Source organism: Diadema setosum, chromosome 12 (genome assembly GCF_964275005.1).
Source record: "Diadema setosum chromosome 12, eeDiaSeto1, whole genome shotgun sequence".
Lineage (NCBI taxonomy): Eukaryota > Metazoa > Echinodermata > Echinoidea > Diadematoida > Diadematidae > Diadema > Diadema setosum.
Genome location: NC_092696.1, coordinates 5,544,350 through 5,570,097, shown reverse-complemented (window position 1 = coordinate 5,570,097; position 25,748 = coordinate 5,544,350). Strand labels below are relative to the sequence as shown.

Sequence of the window (25,748 nt, the reverse complement as noted above, 5' to 3'; positions counted from 1 at the left end):
TTAAATGTAATGATGGTCATTATTCCGAAGGTTTGTTTAATCATAAAATGAAACGATTCATTACTGAGTACTTCGAAGGTTTGTAATCGAAAACAACAACACCAAAGGTCGGTACTACAGATGAATGTTCAAAATAAAACTGATTTCGTTCGAAGATTAACAAGCATTTTTTCTTTATTATTTTCCGATCAACGAACCTTCAGAAAGGAATCTATCATCTATCATCGTTATTGTTTCAGAATAAAAAACCTTCAGAATAAGAAAACACCGTTTTGGGGCCGTTGTTGTATTCCGAAATTATACTGGCAGAACATTCGAAATAACAAAACTGATTTCGTTTGGATATAAACGAATATTTTCTCCTTTATAATTTTTCTATTAACGATCATTCAGAATTAAGAATGTATTATTTTGCCATTATTCTGTCGGAGTAACGAAACCTGAGGGTAAGAAAACTATAACCGTTTTCATTTCTTCTTTATAGTTTTCCGATTAAGAATCTAAAGTATTATCGTTATTCTTTCGCAGTAACGAACCTTCAGAGTAAAAGAAAACTAACAGTTTTGGGGCCGTCGTTTTATTCTGAAATTTCACTGACGGAAACGTTCGAAATAACAAAACTGATTTCGTTGTGAAATGAACGGACATTTTTTAAAATCATTTTTGGATTAACGAAGCTTCAGAATAAGGAATATAGCATTGTTTTATCATTAATCTCTCGGAGTAACGAACCCTAAGAGTAAGAAAAGTGCAACTGTTTTTTTGGGCAGTTGTTTTATTCCAAATTTCACTGGCAAAACGTTCGAAATGACGCACTGATTTCGTTTTGAAATTTACGGACATTTTTCTTTATTCAATTTTCGGTTAACGAAACTTCAGAATAAAGAATCTACAATTTATTATTTCATCATTACTACTTCTGTCGGAATAACAGACCCTTATAGAGTACGAAAACACGCTGTTTTGTGCCGTCGTTTTATTCCGAAATTTCACTGACAGAAACGTTCGAAATATCAAAACTGATTTCGTTGTGAAATGAACGGACATTTTTTCTTAATCATTTTTTTTTTTTTTTGATTAACGAACCTTCAGAAGAAGGAATCTAGCATTATTTTTTCACTAATCTGTCGGTGTAACGAACCCTCAGAGTAAGAAAACTGCAACCGTTTGGGGGCAGTCGTTTTATTCCAAAATTTCACTGGCAAAACGTTTGAAATGACGCACTGATTTCGTTTTGAAATTTACGGACATTTTTCTTTATTCAATTTTCGGTTAACGAACCTTCAGAATAAAGAATCTACAATTTATTATTTCATCATAACTACTTCTGTCGGAATAACAGACCCTTAGAGTACGAAAACACGCTGTTTTGTGCCGTCGTTTTATTCCGAAATTTCACTGGCAGAACGTTCGAAATAACAAAACTGATTTCGTCGTATAATGAACGGACATTTTTTCTTAATCATTTTTGGATTAACGAACCTTCAGAATAAAGAATCTAGCATCATTTTATCATTAATCTGTCGGAGTAACGAAAAAAGAAATGAACCTTGGTGGCGATAACTGATGCTGGTGTAGAGAAAAACAAAGACAGCTCGCTCAAAAGATGCTTCTTTCTTTCAGTTTATTTTCTCCCCAGTCATTCTTATCGTTCTCCTCCCATGAACCCCTGCCATGCACGGACGATGAACAAAACAAAATGTTACCGACGCTGCAATGAAAAAAAAAAGAAAGAAACACGTCCTCGAAGCAAATTATCTACACTTTTCAAGTTGAAAAAATTGATGTTCGTAATGAAGAATAAAAAAAAAAAAAGCACGACCTCAAGCAGTGGGGAAACTTGATATCATGGCTTGTGGAAATTTCCACGAAATTTCCACGAAAGCCAGGTGTCAGATAAAGAATGTCGCGCGTACTGCCACCTTGCTTCAGTAGTCGTAAACAGCGTGTACATAGCATGTAAACCAACTGGGAATATTGATGAATGATCAGCCATTTATTTTCTGCCCATGAATGCCCCCTAACCCACCTTTTAACAAACCAACCCAGAAGCACGTGGAGCATTACGTACGTTGCACTTGAAAGACCATCATGACAGAATTACTATAAATTTCGGCCCGGAGAAGGAAAATGGAATATTCACGAATGACGTTTACAAATCCATGGAAATTGAAAAGGCTAAAATGGAACGCACGGCTTTTTAGATTTAAAAAAAATAACCCACTGAAACTACCAAAACCTAAATAACAATTTGCATTTGCTTACTCCATCGCACGTTCTTTTTTCTTTTCTTTTTTTAAACGAAAAATGGAGTTAATTTTCTCTCTGCGGCAATGCTTTGAACGCATCTAATTTTGCATCATTGCCGATGGCCAGCTTCCTAAAGAATTGATACGAATCCTTTCAAATATACGAAACAAAGTCTAAAAATCCTGGATTCTGGCGGTGAATTTCGATGGTATTATAAATCCTGCTCACTATCAAAATTTAATCATCAATAGTTCCTTGCGCCATTTTACCAACCAACTGAAACTGTTCCTGAAAATTTCATCCTAATCTGTTCCCAAATTTTGACTTATTTTGCGAATAGAGAGACAGACAGGCAGACAAACTAACAAACAAACCAAAGCAGCAAAAAAAATAAAAATAAAAATACAACCTTTGGCGGAGAGGGGCATGCATTTCATATCGTTTGTTTTTGCGTAACCCGACAACAAGCGTGACAACAAGCGAGCACGTGTCAGCCTTCCTCTCTTTCCGTCCTCTCTCTCCCTCTCACAATACACTGTACCGTTGTACACGCAGGCAGCTGTAAGTGGCCGGCTGGGTGCTTGTGCATGTGTGTGTGGACCCCAAATCAGAGCGCATGTGAGTGAGCAAGTGTGTGATGTGGTGTGTATCAGCTAGTACGTCGCTCTGTTGTGTTGAGCCGCGTTGTTGTGATCGGTGCGGTGACTGCGAAGATAAATTTTTGCGCTATGTAAACTGCTGCTGCTTTCAACATCTAGCTTCTTTTCTAGCCAGATAATAAAGACTGAAAAAGGCGAGAAATTGGTCCGAACTTAGCTCGTCAAGCAAGTTACCCTTGTCGGCAAGTTCACGCGTGGTGTTACCCTTGTCGGCAAGTTTTACCCTTGTCGGCAATTGCTTCTTCAAACCGCACGCTTGTCGGGGCCGACAAGGGTGATATACGCTGGCGAGATCCCTGCATAATCAACCATGGTCACACCTAGAATATGTTATACTCCATGCAGTTGATTTGTACATGGAAGAGAGAAATGACTCTACCCAAGAGAAAAGAATACATCAAAAGAGATATAATTGTACACATACTCAATTATTTCAATGCATACACACCCATGTACAAATAACTGTACATACTCCTGTGAGTTATAAACATTATCTGTAAATACATTGGTATAATATGTATAATGAACAAACTGAATAAGTTTTTGTGAACTTCTCATGCACATGCATACAAGCTGTACCTATCTCTGAGATTCAATAGTACCAGTTGTGTTTATATCCGACTTAATAATTGCACTTCAAGCCAGCCAGCATTCACAACCCTATTTTTCCATTGTTTTGCTCTTTTTTTTTGAGGGGGGGGGGGGGGTGGGTATGGGAGTTAATGATTGCACATCTAGCCAGCATTCACAACCCTATTTTTCCTTCTTTTTTTTGGGGGGGGGGGGGGTTGCAGGGGATGGAATATGGGGGTGTTTCTCCATTTTTTTTTTTTTTTGTGGAGAAGGAGAAGAAAGGAGAAGAGCTGGGGGTAGTGGGGATGGAATGTGGGGTGTTTCTCCTTTTTGGGGATAAGGGGGAAGAAGGGGGGGGGGGGGGAGCTGGGGCAGAGGAGGAGGCAGAAGAAGAGGACAACCTGGTGACCTGCATGCTGTGCTAGCCAAGATTTATGCAGAGTTAATCCAGCTGTCATGAGACATTTTAAATATCTTGCTTTAATCATTAACAATAATTGGTAGTAATCAGGACCCAGAATCCTGATTCCATAGGTTGTCTGCTGTTTCCTCTTAGCTCACATTTGATTACACAGTGCTAGTTTTCTATGGTGAAGAAATAAACTTCTTTATTTGAGCCTTAATCTGCATTAGTTATGTATTCTTCTTTATTTCACAGTAGGAATCATCCAAAGGCACAAAATTACTAAATTTATATGTGATCCTTAAACTAGCAATGAGATTAAAGTTTGTGTCTCTTTCTAAAATTGATATTTTTTCCCTCAATTTGTGCAGATTCGGAAAACTTGAACAGTTCATAAAATCTTTGTCCAATAAAATAAATAGAGTACAAATAAAGGGAACGAATTTACTGACAAGATCAGAATTTCTGCAACAATATTCCAGTGGTATTGATGGGTTTAAATCATGGAGTATTTGTCAAACTTCCCAGGATAAATTTAAGTTTGTTTCTTTTTCCTCTAAGCCATTTGAATTGCAGGGTTTTGGATACAAGTTCACTCTCTCTGCTGTTTTCTTGCAAAGCAACAAACATTAAGCCACTGGATTTTTTTTCTACAAATTGTCATTAGGGAGCTTTAGATTTTGACGCGCGGACGTTTGAGACGAGGAGTGCGCTGGACGTTCTCCTCTCCCCTGCGTCGTGCTGATGAGTAGCTTTAGATTACGCTGGGACGCAACGTATAAAAAATAAAATCGTGCCCCCATATGATCAGTGCATGAAGTAGTTCTCTACGTCGCAAACTGTGCGGACGTAGAAACAGCCCAGTACGCGTAGTGCAAAACTCAGGCGACGCAAGCTAAAAATAGATCGACTTGACGTGCGCTTCTGCGCACGCTCAGAACATGTTTTTTTCCTTTGAACGTCCGTGCGTCTAAAATCTAAAGCTCCCTATTGTCATACCGTGAATTCTTGACATGGGACTCTATACCACGCTAATAATGAGGAATGCGCCCCTTTAAGCAAGTACATTTCAGGGCACAGCGATCTAAATTGGTAAGCCATGTGTTTGAGCTAAATACATATTGTAAAACCAAACCATAATACAAGAATGCAATAGAACTTAGGACAATGTACAGAAACTTCCTCAAGCGTAACCGATTCTACACTCCAATGCAAGCAACTAATTGTTTCTTCCAGCTTACCCAAAGAGGTGGAAAAACAAAAAAAAAGAAGGCCAGCTCAAGTATCAAATCATTCAAATGATATTTGCTACAATGTCCGGGTCTCACGCTACAAGGTTCTGGATGAACTTTACATTGCATATACACCTAATCACCTGCTGCGTATGTAACAACTTGCATATCATAAAAGCCCACCAACAAGTGAACCAGGTTTGTGTAGAGAGAGGTTACTGCCTTCAAACTATTAACCCAAAAAGGTCCTTGTTTTTTCTAAATGCCAAAATTCTTCCGACTGATGTATTCCATTCAATAAGGTATAAAATGTCCTTTACAACATCATTGTGCTGTAGCAGCATGGTATGATCTGTTATGATATTCTTTCTTTCAATCATTTCAGATGGAATTCTACGCATAAAAAGTACGCAAGCTAAAAAAAGAATCATAATTCCCCACTGCTTTTCTGAATTGCTTATTCTTGCTTCATTATTCAAATATTTACTTCATAATCTTAAGAAATGAACTTTACTCACTGTTCAAAACTAATCAGGCATTTCAGCAGAGTTTAAGAGAGTAAAGATTGTAAAATGTACATGATGTATACTACATTTCTAAACCTCTCTCAAATACAGACCAAATGGCTACGGCTGGTTCATTCAAACTAGCTGAGGCACTCTGTATCCTGGTCTATGATATAGCCAGACAATCAAGAATAAATATTGCCATCCTGTCATCCAATTGACACAAACAGCCTTCCTCAGTGCCCCCCCCCCCCAAAAAAAAAGGGAGGGAAATTAATCGTGACAGCACTTCTCAAAGATGTTTACAAAGCTTGTCAGTAAAGATAATATATTACTAGTCGGATGGTACATTAATGAGAGGGGTACCATTAGCTAGCCTCACGCCTCTTTCTACACAACCATGGTTCATCTACAAAGATGATCAACCACACCCACATTTCCAAGTAGTTGGCTACATGAGGTAAGATTCAAGCCACAGGTGGGCAAATGGTCTTACCGCTGGGGTAACACATATAGTAGAGGCGAACTGCCTCTTTCGAACACGACAACAACATCAGTCTTTCCTGAATGAAGGCACGGTTGAGACACGACGTCATGCTGGAGTGATCTTTGGTGGCAGTCATGGAAACGGTTTTGGGTAGATGAAATTCAGTTAGAAGTCAAGTCAAGATTTGACGGTTTAAAACTTGCATGCAGTTTGGTAAAATGATGCAATAATGTGCTCAAGCTTTTGATGCTGTACTTCTTCTTTTTTTTTGGCAGAAGGCACACTTGCATCACTTTACAAACTGCAATTGTTTCTCAGTTTTATAGTGATGGGTTTTGAGATTTGCTGCAATCAAGAAATCAACACAGAACAAAACTGTCGATCCCGAGTACCTCTCATTCAAGCTGCAAAGACTGATTCTGCCCCAGTTTAAAGGGCAAGCTAGAATTAACAGGTGAATTACTTGGCAGTGCCACACATCAACATGCACACAGGGTTCCATTCCACAGAAATGGTGCACAAGCAAGTGAGATCAGCAACTGGCAGTTTTAAGAATGAATACTTTATAGAACACTACTTTCATTACTACCTACTATTGCTGTGGATAGCAATTGTGATATCAACAATGATTATAATAATGATAAATGGGCTGCCGTTGGTCAAGAAAGACCATGGGTAGTGTCCTAGTCACAGTCAGCGATAATGTCCATCTTTTGAGACTGACCAGACCTCTGTGTATCATCTACTGTAAAAGTGGATATTTTCATGAGCAATTTTTCACATTCTGACCAGTAAGATGAATTTTGCATGTTTTTAATTCCGTGGAATCGAGGCTTTACACCGTGGTACATATAACAAGCAAAAATATACATATGATTTTATTTTCTCACTAGTTTCTGATTGCCCGAAAATTTCCAAATCACAAAACTGTCCACTCAAGACTTTCACTGTATCGCCTACAGTGACAATAATGATGATAACAACACAAACAACGACAAGAAGCAGAAGAAGACAAGGATGAGGAAGAAGAAGGAGGAAGGAGGAGGAGGAGAAAGAGGAGAAGGTTTGGGAGACGAATGATAGGAAGAAGTGAAGGAAGGAGAAAAAGAGGAAACCTGACTCCTAAAAAAAACTACTAATACTCTATTGATATAAAAAAAATATATATATATATCATTACTCAGGCCTAATCATGATTAGGAACAAAAGGAAATTCTTTGGTTATAGTAAAACATTTTTTTTTTCTGCTCTTGCTACACTTGATACCAATTGAAATTAAAGTAAATCAGGGCTTAATCCCACTTCTGGCATTAGAGATCTTGTCTACATAGGATGCTGCAATATCAAGCTACAAAGCAAAAGGTTGGTATGTGTGAGAGTCCACTGTCTAATAAGCCAGTTCATAATTAGCTCAAGTGCATATTTTGGAAAATGACTTTTCTTTTTTTTTTTCTCGGTATGGGCACTTCAAATGGTTTCATACGGAGATAATGTATCAACTTCCACGATGTAACAATTCTTGGAATCCATGCTCAAACGAAGAATGAACTTGTGTAGATCATATGACCAGAATGGTCCATCAATTAACACTTGGGGAGGTCTTCATTTCATTGTTTTGCATTGAATGCATGAACAAAAATGTTATTATGATCATTATTGCCAGACACAAGTCTTTAATCAGCACTTTGTTGCTGCCAGGTGGATGTGCTAGTGAATTATCATTTCATCATGGATGATCATCTTCATGCATTCAAAGGCCAACATGCTTGTTTAATACAAAGGACCTTCTACTCATAAGCAAAGTGGAACTGCTGTACATTGTACAAACTGTCGAACTGAGGTGCCTTACCAGAATCCAGTTTGTTCATGTACTTGGTGAAATCCTCGTTCCCACTCTCGGTCTTGTGGATGGTCCTCACAGCGGCCTTCAGGACCAGGTCCTTGTCCCTCATCTGGACCACAGCGTTCACCCCGGCCAGGTCCAGGTTAAGCACCGACACCTATCAATCAAACATGTAACATTCAGAGATATCACCATGAACTAAAAAAAGTTGCCAGACACAGATTTTTAGATAAGGGCAGATTCTGAAAGAGCAGACTCTAAGCTTTAAAATGATGTATCACTCAATTCAAATGGACTCTCATAACCTATCTAAATATTGGAAAGAAAGTACACACTCTGGAAAAGTGTGAACTGAGAAAAGAGGCTCTGAAGTACAGGGTCTATACACAGCGCTTAAAGGGAAGATAAACCCAAAGAACAATGTGGATTGAGTGAAAGCAGCAACGTTAGTAGAACACATCAGTGAAAGTTTGAGGAAAATCGGACATTCGATGCAAAAGTTATGAATTTTTAAAGTTTTGGTGTTGGAACCGCTGGAGGAGGAGACTACTAGAGGATATGACGTATGAGTGGACAACAATACAAAGAAAATATAAAGGAAATTCAACAAAAATTCACTTTTCTAGAATTATGAAAGAGCAATGGACCAACCGCTTTCAGAAAGCAGGGGGAATAATTGCTACCCTTAACATATGTCAACATCAAGTTGATGGAATTTGTAATTTTCATGAAAAATGGATTTTTGCAGAATTTTCTTTATATTTTCTTGGTATTGTTGTCCACTCATACGTCATAACCTCTAGTAGTCTCCTCATCCAGCGGTTCCAACATCAAAGCTTTAAAAATTCATAACTTTTGCATCGATTGTCCGATTTTCTTCAAACTTTCACTGATGTGTTCTACTAATGTTGTTGCTTTCACTCAATCCACATTGCTCTTGGGGTTTATCTTCCCTTTAATCTTTGCCAAACCATGCTAGCTGTGCCATGAATGGGACAAAAACATGTAAAATGCTGGAGGTTGTAGAAAGTACACTTTCCCATTCATTTTATAATCCCAAACTTTGGAATAATGTACAAGAAGAATATCTCTTTCAGAAAATATGAAATACTCAAGATTGACTTCGTTGATCTATTTCATCTTTTTTGAGTCCTCACGTAAAATCACGGGGTGCGACTATTTGTTGGTTTTGTAATGCACAGTCACAAATGTTAATCTCTGTTTAATGGCACTAGGTCCATGTGAGCAGATTGTACTACACATTGAGCAGAGAACCCTATTAACTCTGTGAGCCACATTATTCTGAAACTGAAGGTATAAGCACTTTTGGAAAACATTTTCCTTTTGTTTTTTTCAAAGCCATGAAACTTTTTATTGAAGAATTTATGTTAAAACTGCAGGAAGTAAATTTGTAGAAGAAATTGCAACCTTTGCTGAAATGTAAGCTTGAAGGAAACCCAAACCCAAAGAGAAATGTGGATTGAGTGAAAGCAGCAACATCAGTGGAGCACATCAGTGAAAGTTTGGGGAAAATCAGACAATCAATGCAAAAGTTATAAATTTGATTGGGGGCGAGGCCACTAATGAACACACACACACAAACAAATTGCACACAAGACGTTGGCAATCTCTTGTCCTGTGGAATTCACCACCACCCTCCTCTTGTTCCATCTCACAAAATCCCCGCCTTCCAGTCACCCACCTTCCTGAGTTTGTGAATACAGCCATCAAAGCTGTCCGACTTTGGCTTGGCATCCACTTCTTGTCCCTTCGGAACATCTTGACCACCTGTTGAATCTGGTATATCTGTCCAAGAAATGGGATTTTTCATTAAAAAAAAAGAGAAGAAAGAAATGAACAACAAGGATAGTTTCCCCAAATAAACATGTGGATTGTGTAAATGCAGCAATATCAGTAAAAAACATGGGCAAAATTTGCATAAAACTAGACAACCCATTACAAAAAAAGTTATGAATTCCTTAGTTTTGGTACAACCACCACTGGATGAGAAGACAACAACAGTTTGGGACATCACAGCACAGGAACAATATGACAAAAATTACAGGGAATTCCGCAAATTTCATTTCTATTCCACAATGGCGGAGCAAATTGATTTACCTCTTTCAGAAAGCAGGGGGTATAAGATTACCCATGAGATATCGTCAGTGGGATGACAAACCTTGGATCCCACATTTTGGTTATTTGTCAGATAATCAGTCAAGTGAAGTCCGGTCTAAATCCTAGCTGTCTTACCCCAAAGAATGAAGCCACCATTGCATGTAAAAGGAAATTTGATCCCATTCATTAGAGTTTTGGCTGCCATGTTGTTGTTGTTGTTTTTTTTTTTTTGGGGGGGGGAGGGTTGGGTTTTTTTTTTTTTTTGATCTCCTGAACATTTGACATATTTGTGATAAGAAGTCTTGTCACTCCAACAGCCATTATGTCAGTAACAAGTCAAAGGAATGTGCATGTGTGTTCACCTGGTTGAGCTGATGGGGTGACAGCTGAAGGGACCTCCGGTGCACCACCGTTCACAGAGACAGGCTGAGAGAACTCACTTCCTGCTAATGATATCATAAAAAGAATAGATATAATTGATGCTAATGATAACGATGATGACAATAGAATAATAACGTCTAATATCTTTTCAAGGATAATATCAATATATAGAGGAAACATTCTAGTTTGCAGCTCCGATTTATTTGAAGTATCTTAATTTTCTACAGATAGACAGATAGTCCATTGTAACAGTGCTCTGCCAAACAACTCTAGAATCTGTCACTACCATTGATTCAACATTGCCTCACACCCAAAGTGCATGTTTGTAAAAAGGGAAAGTAGCATAAAGCACTTGTTTGTGGAATTTCAACACACCAGACGAGACTTGAACACGGGACCTAGCATTTAACAGTCCAAAACTCTTTCCACAAGTCCCTAGATATAATTCATAGGGTACATACATGAACTGACATGTGAACATGACATATTGTGCAAATTGCCCTTTTCGACCGACTAATGTGTAAAATTGGTTTGTATAGATGAATGCATGGAAGAAAAGAAAACATCGCACCAAGACCACTCTCGGACTCCAAGTCAGTCGTGCTGCCTATTCGGGAGCTGTGGGTCGAGATCATGGTGAAGCCCTCGCTGGAGTCGCTGCTGACCGACATCGTCTCGAAGTCGAGTCCCTGCTCGTCGAGGGAGGCCATGGAGCTCGATGACATCAGCGCGCTCATCTGCATCGTGATGGAGTTCTGGCTGCTGCTCTTGGGGATGCCCAGAGGGAGGTTGGACATCGAGCCACTGCTGGTCTCTGAGGAGACGCTGCCGGACTGCGTCAGGTCTGACGCCGAATTGTTCTTCCTGGGCGGAGGTGCTTCAGTGTGCCCCTGTCCACGCCCCGCCCTGATCTCCACTCCGGATGGCTGATGGGCACGGCTTGAGACCACACCGTTCGGCGTCGCTTCCGTTATCACTACTGCACCGGGTGGTCCACCCAGCTTCATCCCTCTGAGGGAACTTCGCTCAGTTTGTACACCACCTCCCCTCTCCGCACTATTGCATAATTTGTCTTGCACGCTGCCGTCACCGTCTGTGCTGTCTGAGAGAGGGGAAGAGCTCGAAGACTCGACCTTCCCGCATGCATCCACCTTGAATAGTCGAGCCTCCTCTTCACACACTCCCCCTTCTGGTCTCTTACCACTATCGGCTTCTCTCTCCTGACCTACGACCTCTGTCTTCCCAGCATCCCTGGTGTTTTCTGTATCCGCTCGGGGCGCTTCCTCCTCAATCTCCTCCTTCTCTGGCACTTTCGCCTCCTCTACCTCCTCCTCCTCCTCTGATGAGGGGGGCCCGAGCAGGGTGAGGCGGATACTGGGGAAGACAAGAGAAATGATGCGACTGGAAACTGGTAGTGCCTCCTCCTCCTCCTCCTTGACATAGAGGTACTGGTCCAACTCTAGATTGGCCGTCAAAGTTTGCAGGGATTGTTGGAGGCGGAGAAGAAACAGAAGCTGATAGTGGTTGATGGTCAAGTCGACAAAGGAGGGCGTGTCCACGACGAGATGCATGTTGGCAAGCGAGCTGGTCCTAGAGGAGGAAGATGGGGGAAAGGAGAGGTAACAGAAACCATCTCATCTAACTTCTTGTTATCTACAAGTTTTCTCAACAGCACATCATACGGATACCAAACTGAATTTCCAGCTTAATGAAATTATGTAAACAAATTTGGTGTGCAATTGGCTTTTATGTATCCTATGGAAAGAATGGCTAACAAAGTGACTAAAAAAAATTGACCCACACTTTTGACACTTTCCAAAATTCCTTCTTAATTAATCTGCTATTATCCAGTCATATCAAGTATCTACTTCGATGATCATGCCTCTCATGGTATTGAGTGATATTGAATCATATTTCAAAATTTGACCTGACCTTAAATTCTAACAATCATCACACTTTCCATCAAATTCGATTTTTCATGTTACTCTACATCAAAATGCAGAGTCTGAAACAAAAATATCTCTTGTATAACTGTATGAAATAAATCTTAAATACTTTGACCTTATCATCTCAAGATGAACAAATTTGTCTGGATTCTGGTATGGTCACTTGCCAAGTCACTATCACATATCAAGTGTAACAGAGTACCACTGCACTAGTCTTTGAGAAGTGTGTCAAGAGTATACACATGTTAAAGAAATGTAACTTCAATGTTGCACAATAAATTCATGTACTGACTCACAGCCCCAAATATTTGCTTTCAAAAAGTCCTGCCTACGTTGGAACCTGCCAAGTGTTGGACACAATTACCATCGTATGATTCCTGCCCGATTACAGCACAATAACAACATACAGCATACTAAAGTTGCCTCAAGGCTATAAAACTTTTGTCAGATGTCAATGGTGATAGCACACTCTCATGTATTCCATCGGAGCAATTACTTGGGCTGTGATGATTTGCGAGTCCTCATTTCCGCCCGCTCCACAGGGTCACGTGACTTGGGGGCGGAGCCGCTGACGACTGAGCACATCCAGAGTTGTAGTGGGAGGGGCTGGATGAAGGGGACGGGTCTGTCTGGTGAGCTGGGCACGCCCACAAAGTCCATCCAAAACTGGTCCACCTTGATACCCCACACGTCCTCTGCAGCACTGGGGCGGAAGCTGTACGTGGTCAGCTTCACCTCAGCAGGCGGTAGCTGCGACTGCAGCCGCGGTGACGCCTCGCGGGGATCCGCAATGCCGCCGACGCCACCGAGCTGCGGTGGAGTCCCATTCTCCTGCCTCTTTCGATCCAGCCCCTCCGCACCCTCCCTCGTCTCCGACGGCACGATGAAGTTCGGCTCGTAGGCGTAGGTCCAGAACTTTGCGGGAAGACTCTCGAGGTCTGAGGGGGAACTGGGGAAGGAGGATTGGGAGTTGAAGAGGGGAACCCCCTGAAGTTTCTGAAGGACCTTGGAGAGGTCCGGCCGAGTGGACTGCGTCCCCACCCGACAGTTGGTGGCTGTGACCTGTGAGACCTGGATCTGAAGTACTTTGGGCCTATCTGGCTGGTTTGGTACCGGGTCTGGAACTGGGACCAGAATCTGCATCCAACATAGGCAGAGTAAATCATTAGTGTCTTTAGTGTGTGATGTGGTACCACATGAAAGGTCAAAGGTGAAAGGTCATAGGAATTCTATCTGTAATATTCTCCTTGCTCACAACTCTGGTTCATCTGATATAGTTTCTCTGTCCATCTATTGTATTCATTCAGTCTTTTGTGTGAAGTCATTAAGACCCCAAATGCAATGCTAATCTGTTTAGCACTGGAGCACACAATTTGTTGTAATGTAATACAAAAACGTTGAAGTCCATACATTAGTAAAACACATAAAAGAAAGCTCAACCTTCCATTCTAACTCTGCATGCACAATTTTAACCCATTGAGGACGGACTGATTTTGTTACAACACGCATTTCCCACAGACACCTGCTCAAGTATACTCAGGACTCGTCCTCAACGAGTTAAAATAGCAGGTAGATAATACAATGTATGCCTATATAAGAGAGAGGGAGAGAGAGGGATGTGTACACACACACACACACACACACGCACACACACACACACACACTCCCAAACATGATAAGGGAGAGAGAGAGGGAGAGAGGTTAGTCATGTGACCCACCTTCTGCATAAGTGCATCGACCCTGATGTCAACGTGGTCCTGACCTTGGTTCGTCTGGTCTGCTGGAGCAATCTCGTCTATTTCCGGCTGAAAGAGAATTTCAAACATTGCATTGTGGGTCATGATGCGATGTGATTGGGTCCAGGAGTTTGTATTGCACTTGAAACGAGTTACGTGTACTCAGTGTTATCTTGCTTTCTCAAAGCTTTACTATATCACTGCAGCTAAATCTGTCTGTCATACTGGATGCACCGAGAAGCACTACAGAGATGCATATCAAAGGGACTGTACAGTACTGGTTGAGGTGGAAATTCAGGCTTATAACATTCCTATTAAAGTGAGATAATGAGAAACCTCTTATGAAAAATGAAAGAGCATGTAATTTTAAGAAGGATTCAATGTTTATTTGATGAAAAATGGTTTTCTAATGGCTGAGATATATAAAAAAAAAATGATAATAATAACAGGCAACAGGCCACGCCTTTTATTAGGAGTTTTTGGATATCTCAGTCATTTCAAAACTGATTTTCATCAAATAAACTTTTGATACCCCTTGGAATTGCATGCTCTTTGACATCTCATAGAGTGGTTTCTGAATATCTCGCAAAATGTTAAAAGCTAAATCCTCACCTCAACCAGAACTGTACTGTCCCTTTAAAAGAACAACAGAAGACGGTTGAAGGAAATGAAACATATTTTCAACAAAGCACACTTCATACTATTGTTATTTTTTTTTCAAAGCAACAGGTAAAGTAAAGGCATCTAATTTTCTTTCCCAGAAAAGGGTATTTTACGCTCTTGCTTAAAACTGCTACATTTTGTCACACTACTTTGTGTCATTTCTTAAACATCCTCAATGGCTTTACTTTCTTTTCCACCAGCATAAAGCAATTTTATCCAACTTTATAATTGAGAAAAGGATATGTTACACTTTTGCTGAATACAGTACCACTATAATTTGTTTATCACTGCTGATCATTGTCAAATTTTTCACTGAATCACACTGAATGTTGCTGCTAACAAGAACAAACTGCTATAAACAGGGAGGGGGGGGGGATGATTTAAAAACAGACTGTTACCTGTCATTTAACTTACAAGTGACTGCATGATATTGAATGCAAACTGATTGAGCCAGAGTAGTGTGGTGTTGTCCAGTCTTAGCTGCATAGGGTTGATTTGCGTATAGATCACTGGGGCTGGTACTGTGGGGAGAAATTAACGGAGACTATATAATTACTTACTGCTCATGAGAGCACTGTAATCACAAGCCCTGCTTGTCAGCAGCCCCCTCTATTTCCACCAGCTTTGTCTCGATACAGTTGGAAAAGTTACAGAATAAAAACTGTCTTTTTTTTTATTGCACTGTTGTATTGTTTTGTATAACTATCCATGTGTAAATGTTTTGACTTTATTTTTTTTTTTAATGAAATGAAATGATTTTCTTTTCATTCATTTGCAGTATTTTTTTTGTTTTTAATACAGCTTACACTGTGTATGTGACCCTGCACCTGAAAACAAACAAAAAGTCACCAGACATGAATTTTTAGTTAAGACCATATTCTGAAAGAGAAGACTTTAAGCTTTAAAATGATGTATAACTCAAATCAAATGGACTCTCCTAACCTATCTAAACATTGGAAAGAAAGCACAAACTCAGGAAAAGTGTGAACTGAGAAAAGAGGCTCTGAAATACAGTGTCTACTCAAGCGCTTAATCTTTACCAAACCGTGCTTGCTGTGCGATGAATGGGACAAAAAACAGGAAGTAAACCACCAGAGTAACAACAATGAAGGGATTATCAGATTAAACTGAAATTAGTCATGCCTCATTAACACATTCTGTCCATAAATAATGCCAACTTTCAAAGCAGTAGCACTATCCTTTCAAAAGTTATTACAGTTGAAAGTGAAGAGTGTGGACAAGGTTTTTCAGAGATGAAAAAGGGATTCTAAAGACACACCTAATCACACTATTCTACCAAAAATGTTCAAAAGAAACTGCTAAAAAAACACCCTTTCCTGCCCGTTTTATGATACCAAATTTTAGCATAATGTAAAAGAAGACCCGCTCTTTCAGAAAATATAAAAAGTCAAGTTCGGCTAGGTTGACCCATTTCACTTAATTTCAGTCCTCACGCAAAATCAGTGTGTGCGACTTTATGTTCGTTTTGAGGTGCACGGTCACATATATCACTATAGAGAGGGGAGAGGGAAATGGATAAACTAGAAAAACACTTGAAGAGTGCAGACCTCCACCAAGCAGCTCATTTCTACTCATTCGCAGCATGCTGAATATTGCCCTATTTCCGCATGAAGCTTTTCTACCTCATAAGTTTCAATCTTCCTGCCTGCCGTGCCTCATGTGTATGTTGGGTGTAGGTATGCACATTTCAAATACGCCTAGCTTTAACTCCCTCATTTATTGGCTCTATTTGCCGATGATAATCCTTCCAAAAGAACAAAAAATCCTGGATCCAGACAGTGACCTGGAACACTATCATAATTTAATCATCCGTTCCTTATGCCATTATCAACTTTTCCTGTAAGTTTCACCCAAATCCTTTAACAACTTTATGACTTATTTTGCAAACACACAAACAAACAAATCAAAGCCAGTGAAAACTACCTCCTTGGATAAGTTAACAAAGAAGACCATAGTCTGTTATATTTGGCAGAGTGAACACACTAAATGTAGGAATAGGCCTTGCATTTCTCAGCTTTCACATAAGTTTTCAGTCTCTGTGAATTGCAGTTACGAAGCAACTAAATAATCAAACTTTCAGAACTTCTGAAACTGAAATATGAAACTTTATTTGAAAAAACTGTGCTAAAGTGAAAGAGAATTTGGTATCTAACAAAGACTAATGACAGGGAAAAACAACAAAACTACAGCACCGATATGACAGAAATGTGGTTTCATGGACTTTGGACTAACTTACCAGGGAAGTCCAGTTCGTTGGGGAAGTAGAAAGACATATACTCTACGTGGACGGAGGGGATTTCGGGTGGCAAGTGGAATGTCTTCTTGTCCGAGATCAGAAACATATTATTGCGTAGATTCTCTTCGTTGTTTGCACCGCGGTCTGATGTGGCCACGTTGCTGAGCTGCAGGCCACGTATCCTGAAGACCAGGCAGCTGGACATGAGCTTGACCGACGTCCGAGCAGGTTGGGGGACGGGACCCCCACGGGCTGACCCCTGACCCGGGCCCGCCCCGGGACGAGGAGGCGGCCGTCCCTGACTCGCGCTGGAGGACCGCTCTCGGGGCGGTCCGGACACAGAATGTCTCTTGGCATTAGGGGGTGTGGCAGGGCGGGCAGGGGGCGTGGCTTGCGAAGGAGGTGAGGCCTGTTTGGGAGGCGGGACTTGGGTTGGAGTTGTGGCCTGACTGGAAGCCTGGGAGGTGGCACGTTTTTTCAGTTCACTACGTGCCATGGCGTACTGCTGCTTGAAGTGGGCTAGAATGGTATGAATCCACTTATCTGATAAACTCATCGCATCGTCATAGAATTCCCAGCGCAGTCTAGAACTACCTGCAATGCAGAAACACACACACAAAAATAAATCATAAATGCTTTTAGGAAAATTTACACAAACATAATTTGTCATGGATTGGGTCTCTTTAATTTTTGTTGCCCCACAAAGGTATATCATACAATTGAAGTGTATACAACACTTGTCCGAATGTTTATCCGGACTTGGTATGTTCATTTTCTGAGCGGCAAGAGTTCTTGTTTCAGGCCACTGTGGACAAAACGGGATGGATGTGAGACAATGCGGTGGGACGGGATGGGCAAACGTGACAGGCCGTGATTGCCGTGGATGCTGTGTCAGATTTTAAAACTGTCAAAAATTTGCCATGGCAGTCACAGTGCTAATGAGAAACCTAGTAGCCCTTAATAAAACGCAATGAATGCAACAAAACGTGACAGCACGTAATATGCTGTAACAAAGCTTGGATGCCATCCGTAGTGGGACGCAAAAAGAAATAATGTGTAATCTAGTCTGACCAGACAGGGTGAGAACAATGTCTGATAGCTATATGTTTACTGAAGCAAGGAGTGGAACTAACAAGACTAGAACACGGAGGAGGAAATTAGGATATTATCCCAACTATCCACGGCACACGACAATTCGGGCAAACGAAGCTGCCATGACCATCGGGAACATGGTGAAAAGGTAGCATTACGACATCTGTTTCTATCTCAAAATTTTGACAAAAAGCCCCAGGGAAACATTCAATTCATACTTACTGGCGATGTGGTATGGGTAGAAGTCCAGCGACAAACCGGTGAAAGAAATCTGCATTGCTCCGCCCTCTATCCGTCGCTTCACAGATTCTAAATCAAACAAAAAGATTTACAAAAGATGTGAAATCACTGGACTGATCAACACTTTCTGAGAGAGCATTCAAGCTTCAAGGAACAGAGAAATTTGAGCACGGTCAAACTTTGCAAACTCAGAGTCAAATCAAGTTTCTCATGTTCCGTTTGTTATAAAAATCATGAAAATTATGAAAACCTGCTTCACTGTAAACTTTTAATGGAGATTCCCATAATTATTTCTGATCACTTTTTAAATAGAAAAAAAAAAAATCTTCAGTGAAACTGGCTAATCTGTGCAGTGTGTGTGTGTATACGTGTATGTGGGTGAGTAACATTTATAAAATGTAAGTTTGACAGTATTTTGCACAATGTTTGTGTCACTACATTTTGTCTTTAGTATAGTGTAAGATTGATATCATTTTGTACAATGTTGTGTATAATGCAGTTTGTCTTTGCATAATGTTTTGTTTTTGTATCTGTGAAAGTGAATTTTGTGATATGAAATTAAACAAAATTCAAATAAAGAAATAAAAAAAAATGACTATGAATGAATGATTTGTGTGGGTACATGTACATGCAGAGGTATTGTGTGTGACAAGTTGATTGTGCAAATTAAATGGACTGAAATTTTGACATCATAAACTGCTGTTAAAAGCAATTTAATCCTCTTCTTCGTTTGATGTTCACAAATTACAACCAATCACGTCTGCCAAGGTCAGTATGTATACTTATTTATCTAATCATTCACATATTTTTAGTTTATTTAACTTATTTTTACTATTTCTTCTTCATGCTAACAACATTGTCTGGTTGGATAAATATGCAAAAGAATCAGTCATGCAGCATTTATCTTGAAATGATTATGAAAAAAAAAAGTGATTTCCATTTATAAAGCATATGATTATTGCAAGATAATATGAGCCCCCCCCCCCCCCTTGTGGTTTCTTAAGGTAAGTTAACCTACCCTACTGTTAGACAACTACACGGTACAGATTAATAGAGTTAAAATTCTGTGTTACATCAGAATAAAATGATGTATTTTTTCTTTCAAATTAATCAGTAAGGATGCAGGTGCAAAATCAAACATTTGTGAGGACGACAGAATTCATCTAAACTTTTAAGAACACATGCTAAGGTTAATTTAGGCAGAAAAGATAAATCAACATATCATCGCTGTACAGTGGAGAAACTGAACAGAGGCAGGTGGACATGTCATCAAACTGAGACACTGATATACATCACAGCTAGCAGCACAATTTAGTAAAGACTGTACTCGGGTACCTAAATCATGCTTGCCAAGGTTTAGGCTCAAAAGACAATACATGTAGCTTTTTGAAGCAAGAAGGGAAACTTACTTTATTAAGTGTCTACTTAATTCTAACCACTTTAAAACACAGTAAATGAATTCAAGCCATGTTTTCTTCCTTTAAAGTTGAATGATTTCTGTTTTTCAGAAATCCTACATTCAATCAATTTGCTAAGGCAAAGTTTACTGCATATAGCCATTGCGACAAAAAATTGCTATCAAGACACATAGTTTTTGTGGAAGGCAGATCACTTCACTTGTTACATTTTCATTCTGATCACATGGAATAATAAAATAAGATGTTTGTACTTCAACAAACAAGCTGAATACTAGATATACATCATTAACCCATTGAGGACGAGTCCCGACTATACTTGGGCATGTGTCTATGGGAAATGCGTGTTGTAGCAAAATCAGCCCGTCCTCAACGGATTCAGTGCCATTATGAACATTCATTCAAATATGTTTGTGTCATCATTTTAGTGTCTTCCTTGATGACAAATCAAAAACTTGAGGTAGGACGGTTTACATGTTTCTAAGTTAAGATTTATCATGTTGACAACTTCTATTCTTTAGGAATGCCTGCAATACAATGTGGCTTTCAAGAACCCTGAGAAGAAAATAGAGCATGCAGCATTCCGTTTCGTCTCGTCAAGGGGCGTCAAAAATGCTGCGCATCAATCAGCATGCGTGACACATTTCCAATTTCAACACAACATCAAGGACAAAGCAAATGGGGTAATAAGAAAAAATACCAGGCAAAGGAAAAGACAACCAAAAAAATTCGAAAAAAAAAATTAAACTACAGCTGTATCTGTGCACCACAGTGACAAACGTTCGTGCAATGCAATGTCATAGCTTGTTTGCTGTCTTATCCATGGTGTTAACTATTAAAGAAATCTACGCTCCCACGTCAACCACACTAGCATAGAATTTTCAGAAAGAAGACTAACATCGTATAGAGTGCAACAACATTTAGCTATCTAGAATTTCTACCTAGACCCATACATGAGCATGCCCGATAATTGCAACTTTCGCCATTGGCGACATATGTAATATGAAGCAATCGGATGCCAGTTAGTTTATTAAAATCAACGATTCTTATATCGAGTTGCTTTTTCTGCAACTCATTGTCAAATTACCCTCATCGATGTAAACACCCACAGACTATTCGGTGTTATTGAGTAATAGCCATGGTGATAAAAACCGTGAGTGTACATTCTTGGATGGGATTTGAACCTACAACCTCTAGAGCTAGAGATAAATCATATCCACTAGACTTGACCAAATAGTTACTTTAACTACATATTTAAATGATAAATCAGTCTTGAGTGTGTTCCAACAAATTGTACAAAGATAGGTTCAACCTTATGATCGCTCTCTATTGTTGGGGGTCTCAACTATTTATGCGCCACGGTGTAAACCCCATGTATGCCACGTTATTCTGAGATTGCAACATAGGCATGCTTTGGTTTTTCAGATCCATGTAACATTTAACATAGATCTTTGTTATGCTGAATATGGCAACGAAAAAAGAGAAAACGCCAAGCTCTGCTATGATGTAAATCCTATGACAAATCTATAATTGGTTTCATTTAAAATGACCAGCTGCTACTGATTGTCGAGACATGACTTTGCACATAAAGCAGTGGCAGAAAAACTGATTTACTCGCAAATCCAATAGGAAACTCCGCTTGATATTTCAATCACCCCATTATGGAAGCCAGTAATGTCTGACAGGAATGGAATCGCGAGTGAGGCTTTCATTTCACTGCAGTATTTGGCAATTCATTGATTGTTTCGGGCGTGTTTTTGTGCGTTTGAGCAAACTATGGGAACTTCGCACGCCGTCGACCGAGTCTGGCTTGCGAATGTGGCACATAAAAGAGATAATTGAAATCCTTCAGCCTGCTTATGACAATTTACAGGAATGCCAACCCCTAAAGATCTATCTGATTGACAGTGGGAAAAAAAAAAAAAAAAGCAAAAACAAAAACAAAAAATCAAAATAAAATATTTTAAAAGAAAGAAAAGAAATTTGGTTTACAACTTGAAATATTGCACAAATCATGCATGCTATTAGACTCAAACTCCATAGAAAGCAATTCCTCTTAAAAAAGCATAATTAAGTTTCATCAAAATTACCAAAAATACAGTAAATATTATTATTTTTTATGATCACAAAGTTTTCTTCTTTTTGTGTAATACCGGACATGCAATACTCTGAGCGAATTTAATTCATAGATTTATTTGCAGTGTATTTTGGTAGTTTTATACAATTGAGTGAGTAACTGGAAGCATTATTTTTGGTGTTAATTTAAATATACTGTGTGTCAGAATATCATTATTCTATCCTGTTTTTGAAACAGCTCATCAAATTTTTGTCTGTAAATGTCTGTATTTTCGCGCCCTTGTCAATGGTACTGAAACAGTGTATTGTAATTTTCCTTTTACATACCTGCCTATGAGCAGGTAGTACCCTAGGAATGTTCATATATATGCTCTGGTATGCAAAAATAAGGTATGTTATAAACCATAACGCTGGCAGCCCTGTATTTGGAAGAGCTACCTGTACCTTGTGAAACCTATCATAATCAGAGTGTATTCAAATGTGGGTTTAACCCTTCTGGGGCCAACTGTCACTAGATTCCCATTGCTGTTGTATCTGATTTTCTCACATTTGGGAGTGATAGGTTAAAGGGATGGTATAGTTTCAGTTGAGATGAGGATTAAGGCTTTGACTTTTTGCAAGATAATTAGAAACCATGTATGTGGCATATCAAAGAACATACTACTCTAAGAGGAATTCAAAGATTAATTCATGAAAACAGGTTTTGAAATGGTTGAGATATATGTATCCAAAAACAAAGAGGTCCTAATTAATGGTGAGACCAATCTTATTATGACTACATCTAATCATCAAATAAACTTTTAATTCCTCTTTAGGTTATATACTCTATATCAATATTCCATATACATAGTTTCTAATTATCTCACAAAAAGTTAGAACATGAATCTCCATCTCAACCAAAGCCATACCATCCCTTTAATGTCACAAATGTACCATGCATCATTTACTACGCACTCTGCCTGTACATCCTGAAAAGGATTTAGGATTGGAGGGCACACATGTCACAGCAGGTGAATCAAATAAACGGCAAGGAAGGCGGCAGGGTAAAAGCAAAAAATGCTCAAGAAACGGGAATCACTTGAGAGAGGGATGGAGGGACAGTAAAAAATTGAAAAAGGAGAAGGGAAAGAGAGAAAACGGAGCATGGAATGACTCCATTTTTTTTGGGGGGGGGGGAGGAGGAGGGGGGAGGAGGGGGGCACAATATGCAACAATACAGCAGACGAGATGCGACAATGCAGCAAACTAAGAGTGTGGTTATATCACAACAGCCTTCTTGTACCTCTTTCCCGTTTCAAGTCTGGCGTATGTGGCAGATGAGAAATACAAAGAACGAAAAAACAAAATCGTAACAAAAGAGAACATAAGAGAATATAAAAATTAAGTGCAAAAAAATGCTAAAGCATGAAAGCATACATTTATTATGGACATGAACAGCATTCATAATGACTAAGCACTTTTCAAAAATGATGAAATGAAATTGTCACACAAATGGTAGCAGTGACATCAGACACCTCATGGATGCATCTTTTTTTTTTTGTCTTTCTCTTTCTTTGAGGGGGTTCTTCTTTTTATCTCCAAACCAAATCAAAACTTTATTTCGCATGACAAGACAAACTACAACCTCCAAATACTTTAGGAGAGGGTTATTCAAGCCTCGTTTAAATTAGCATTTCTCATCAACAAAGAAATCAAATTGCATTCATAATAATGAATTTCTGTGATGACCCTGATTACAGGTCCAAGCATAAGCGTGTAAAGCTGGCAGGGGGTTTCCAGAAGGCGTGGACAAGCAGCCAAGCCAGCCATCTGGTATAGGTGCAACTTTATTCGACCCGTTGAGGATGAGTCCCGAGTATACTCAGGCAGGTGTCTATGGGAAACGTGTGTTGTAGACAAAATTAGCCTGTCCTCAACGGGTTAACTTATTGATGGGCACTTAACATTTTGCAGCAAGAAAAAAAAAAAATGAATGACAAATATGTTCTCATGCTATGTTGCTGTACTATGTATCAATGAAAGCGGAGCCAAAAATGTCGTAAAGGGTCATGATGGAACATGTAGTTCGTTGCAAAGAAAGGCTTTTAATATCATGTTTCTTGTTACTGCGACAAAGCAAGTATTAATGGGCATATCAATCAGGTTTCTGACCATAAAGTTGTGTTCAAGTAAAACTGGCATACCAACAAAATATTGTTCAAATGACTCATGAGCACACAAGTTAAAGTCTGGAATTAGTGAAGTTTAAGACTTGTTGAAAAGGAGCATCAAATGTCATTATACGCATGAACAGGCTTTGAAAACACATTGCATGTTACTGAAAAGAATGGGATATTTGGAAGAATGTAGTGTAAGCTTTTTCAGATAAAGTTTCAATGCCTACAATAAGTCATTCCAGTCATAATAGACAACATACAAGTTGATCTGTTAGTCTTAAATGAGTAAGGTTAGTGTAGTATAAGAAATAACAAATAAAAACACATAAAAAATTCAAACAATCTGTGCAAACAGTAACTAAAGTTATGTTTCACACTATGGTCTTGATAATTGTTAATGCTGTATTTCGCATTTTTAAGAGTTTTACAATCAATCAATCTCGTTTTACTGAAACATCAAACAAAATCACAAAACCACACACTGTCAAATGGCAACGTCTTGATGCAATGATCTGACCAATTTTGTTTATAAATGTACACTCTCTAGATAGTCAGCCCAACTCCATAAACAAACACAAACTTCAACGCACCTCCCTGCCATACCCTCCCCGCCTCTCCCCCATTCTCAAAAAACAAAAACCATACAAACAATCACACGTTAAAATGCACAATTAAAACAGTTAAAGGACAAGTCCACCTTCATATACACATGGCTTGAGTGAATGCAACAATATTGGTAGAACACATCAGTGAAACTTTGGGGAAAATCCGACAATCCGTTCAGAAGTTATGAATTTTTAAAGCATCTGCGCAATCACTGCTGAATGAGGAGACTACTACAGTGTATGATGTCACATGCGTACAACGGTATAAGGAAAATAACAAGAGAATTTCACAAAACTTTGTTTTTTGAATAAAGTGCGCATTTCTTCGACTCGTTACTGACATTTCTACAGGGAAATATTATTCCCCTTGCCTTCTGAAAGAGAGAAGTCAAGTGTTCTTTTGTTATGCGAGAAAAGTGAAAATATGTTGAATTTTCTTTATACTTTCTTTATATCGTTGTACTCATGTGACATCACAAGCTATAGTAGTCTTCTCATCCAGCCGTGACTGAGCAGAAACTTCAAAAATTCAAAACTTTTAAACGGATTGTCCGATTTTCCTCAAACTCTCAGTGATGTGCTCTACTAATATTGCTGCATTCACTCAACCCACATGTCTATGAAGGTGAACTTGTCCCTTAATCAATAAATTAATCGAGTCCGGTATCCCAGAGATCAATGAATACGTTCTATCCACAAGTTTTTGGTCTTTTGAAATTTCAGTATAAGAACAACAACAATAACAGAAGCAGCAGCAGCAGCAACAACAACACCAACAGCAGCAAACTATAAACTCCACAGCATCAATATGTACAGCAGTCCCTCAGAATAGTTCTCCCCTACTGTGTAGTGGACCGGACCAAGGTGTTAAACATGGACCTACCCGATTCGGGCCGGTTCATTTCGTCGCAGAGGTGGAGGTCGACCCGCTTGGTGAAGAAGTGGTAGGAGGTCTCCTGCACGTCGTAGCGCTCAAAGAACTGGAGGAGCTGTAGCTCCTTGGAGGTCTTCACGTTGTGGGGGCGGGCCGTCGGGTCCTCCGTGGGCTGGAGCTGGCTCGTTGCCTGGGAAACAGGATGGTGGATGGAGAGATGCTCTATCAGTGGTACA

At 39.5% G+C, this 25,748-nt stretch overlaps 1 protein-coding gene across 1 annotated transcript in view; it reads right to left on the bottom strand.

The window, feature by feature from the left end:
- The window catches only part of LOC140236313 (bridge-like lipid transfer protein family member 3B), a 94,727-nt gene that overhangs the window by 7,283 nt on the left and 61,696 nt on the right, over positions 1 to 25,748 (bottom strand). Inside the window, exons 8-19 of the mRNA XM_072316265.1 lie at positions 25,522 to 25,702; positions 18,369 to 18,455; positions 17,055 to 17,648; positions 15,212 to 15,318; positions 14,117 to 14,203; positions 12,934 to 13,535; positions 11,024 to 12,042; positions 10,434 to 10,514; positions 9,656 to 9,759; positions 7,960 to 8,110; positions 6,134 to 6,230; positions 4,885 to 4,904 (exon numbers count right to left, since the gene is read on the bottom strand). Of these exons, the coding sequence (XP_072172366.1) occupies positions 4,885 to 4,904; positions 6,134 to 6,230; positions 7,960 to 8,110; positions 9,656 to 9,759; positions 10,434 to 10,514; positions 11,024 to 12,042; positions 12,934 to 13,535; positions 14,117 to 14,203; positions 15,212 to 15,318; positions 17,055 to 17,648; positions 18,369 to 18,455; positions 25,522 to 25,702 (3,130 nt within the window). The remainder of the gene's footprint in view (positions 1 to 4,884; positions 4,905 to 6,133; positions 6,231 to 7,959; positions 8,111 to 9,655; positions 9,760 to 10,433; positions 10,515 to 11,023; positions 12,043 to 12,933; positions 13,536 to 14,116; positions 14,204 to 15,211; positions 15,319 to 17,054; positions 17,649 to 18,368; positions 18,456 to 25,521; positions 25,703 to 25,748) is intronic.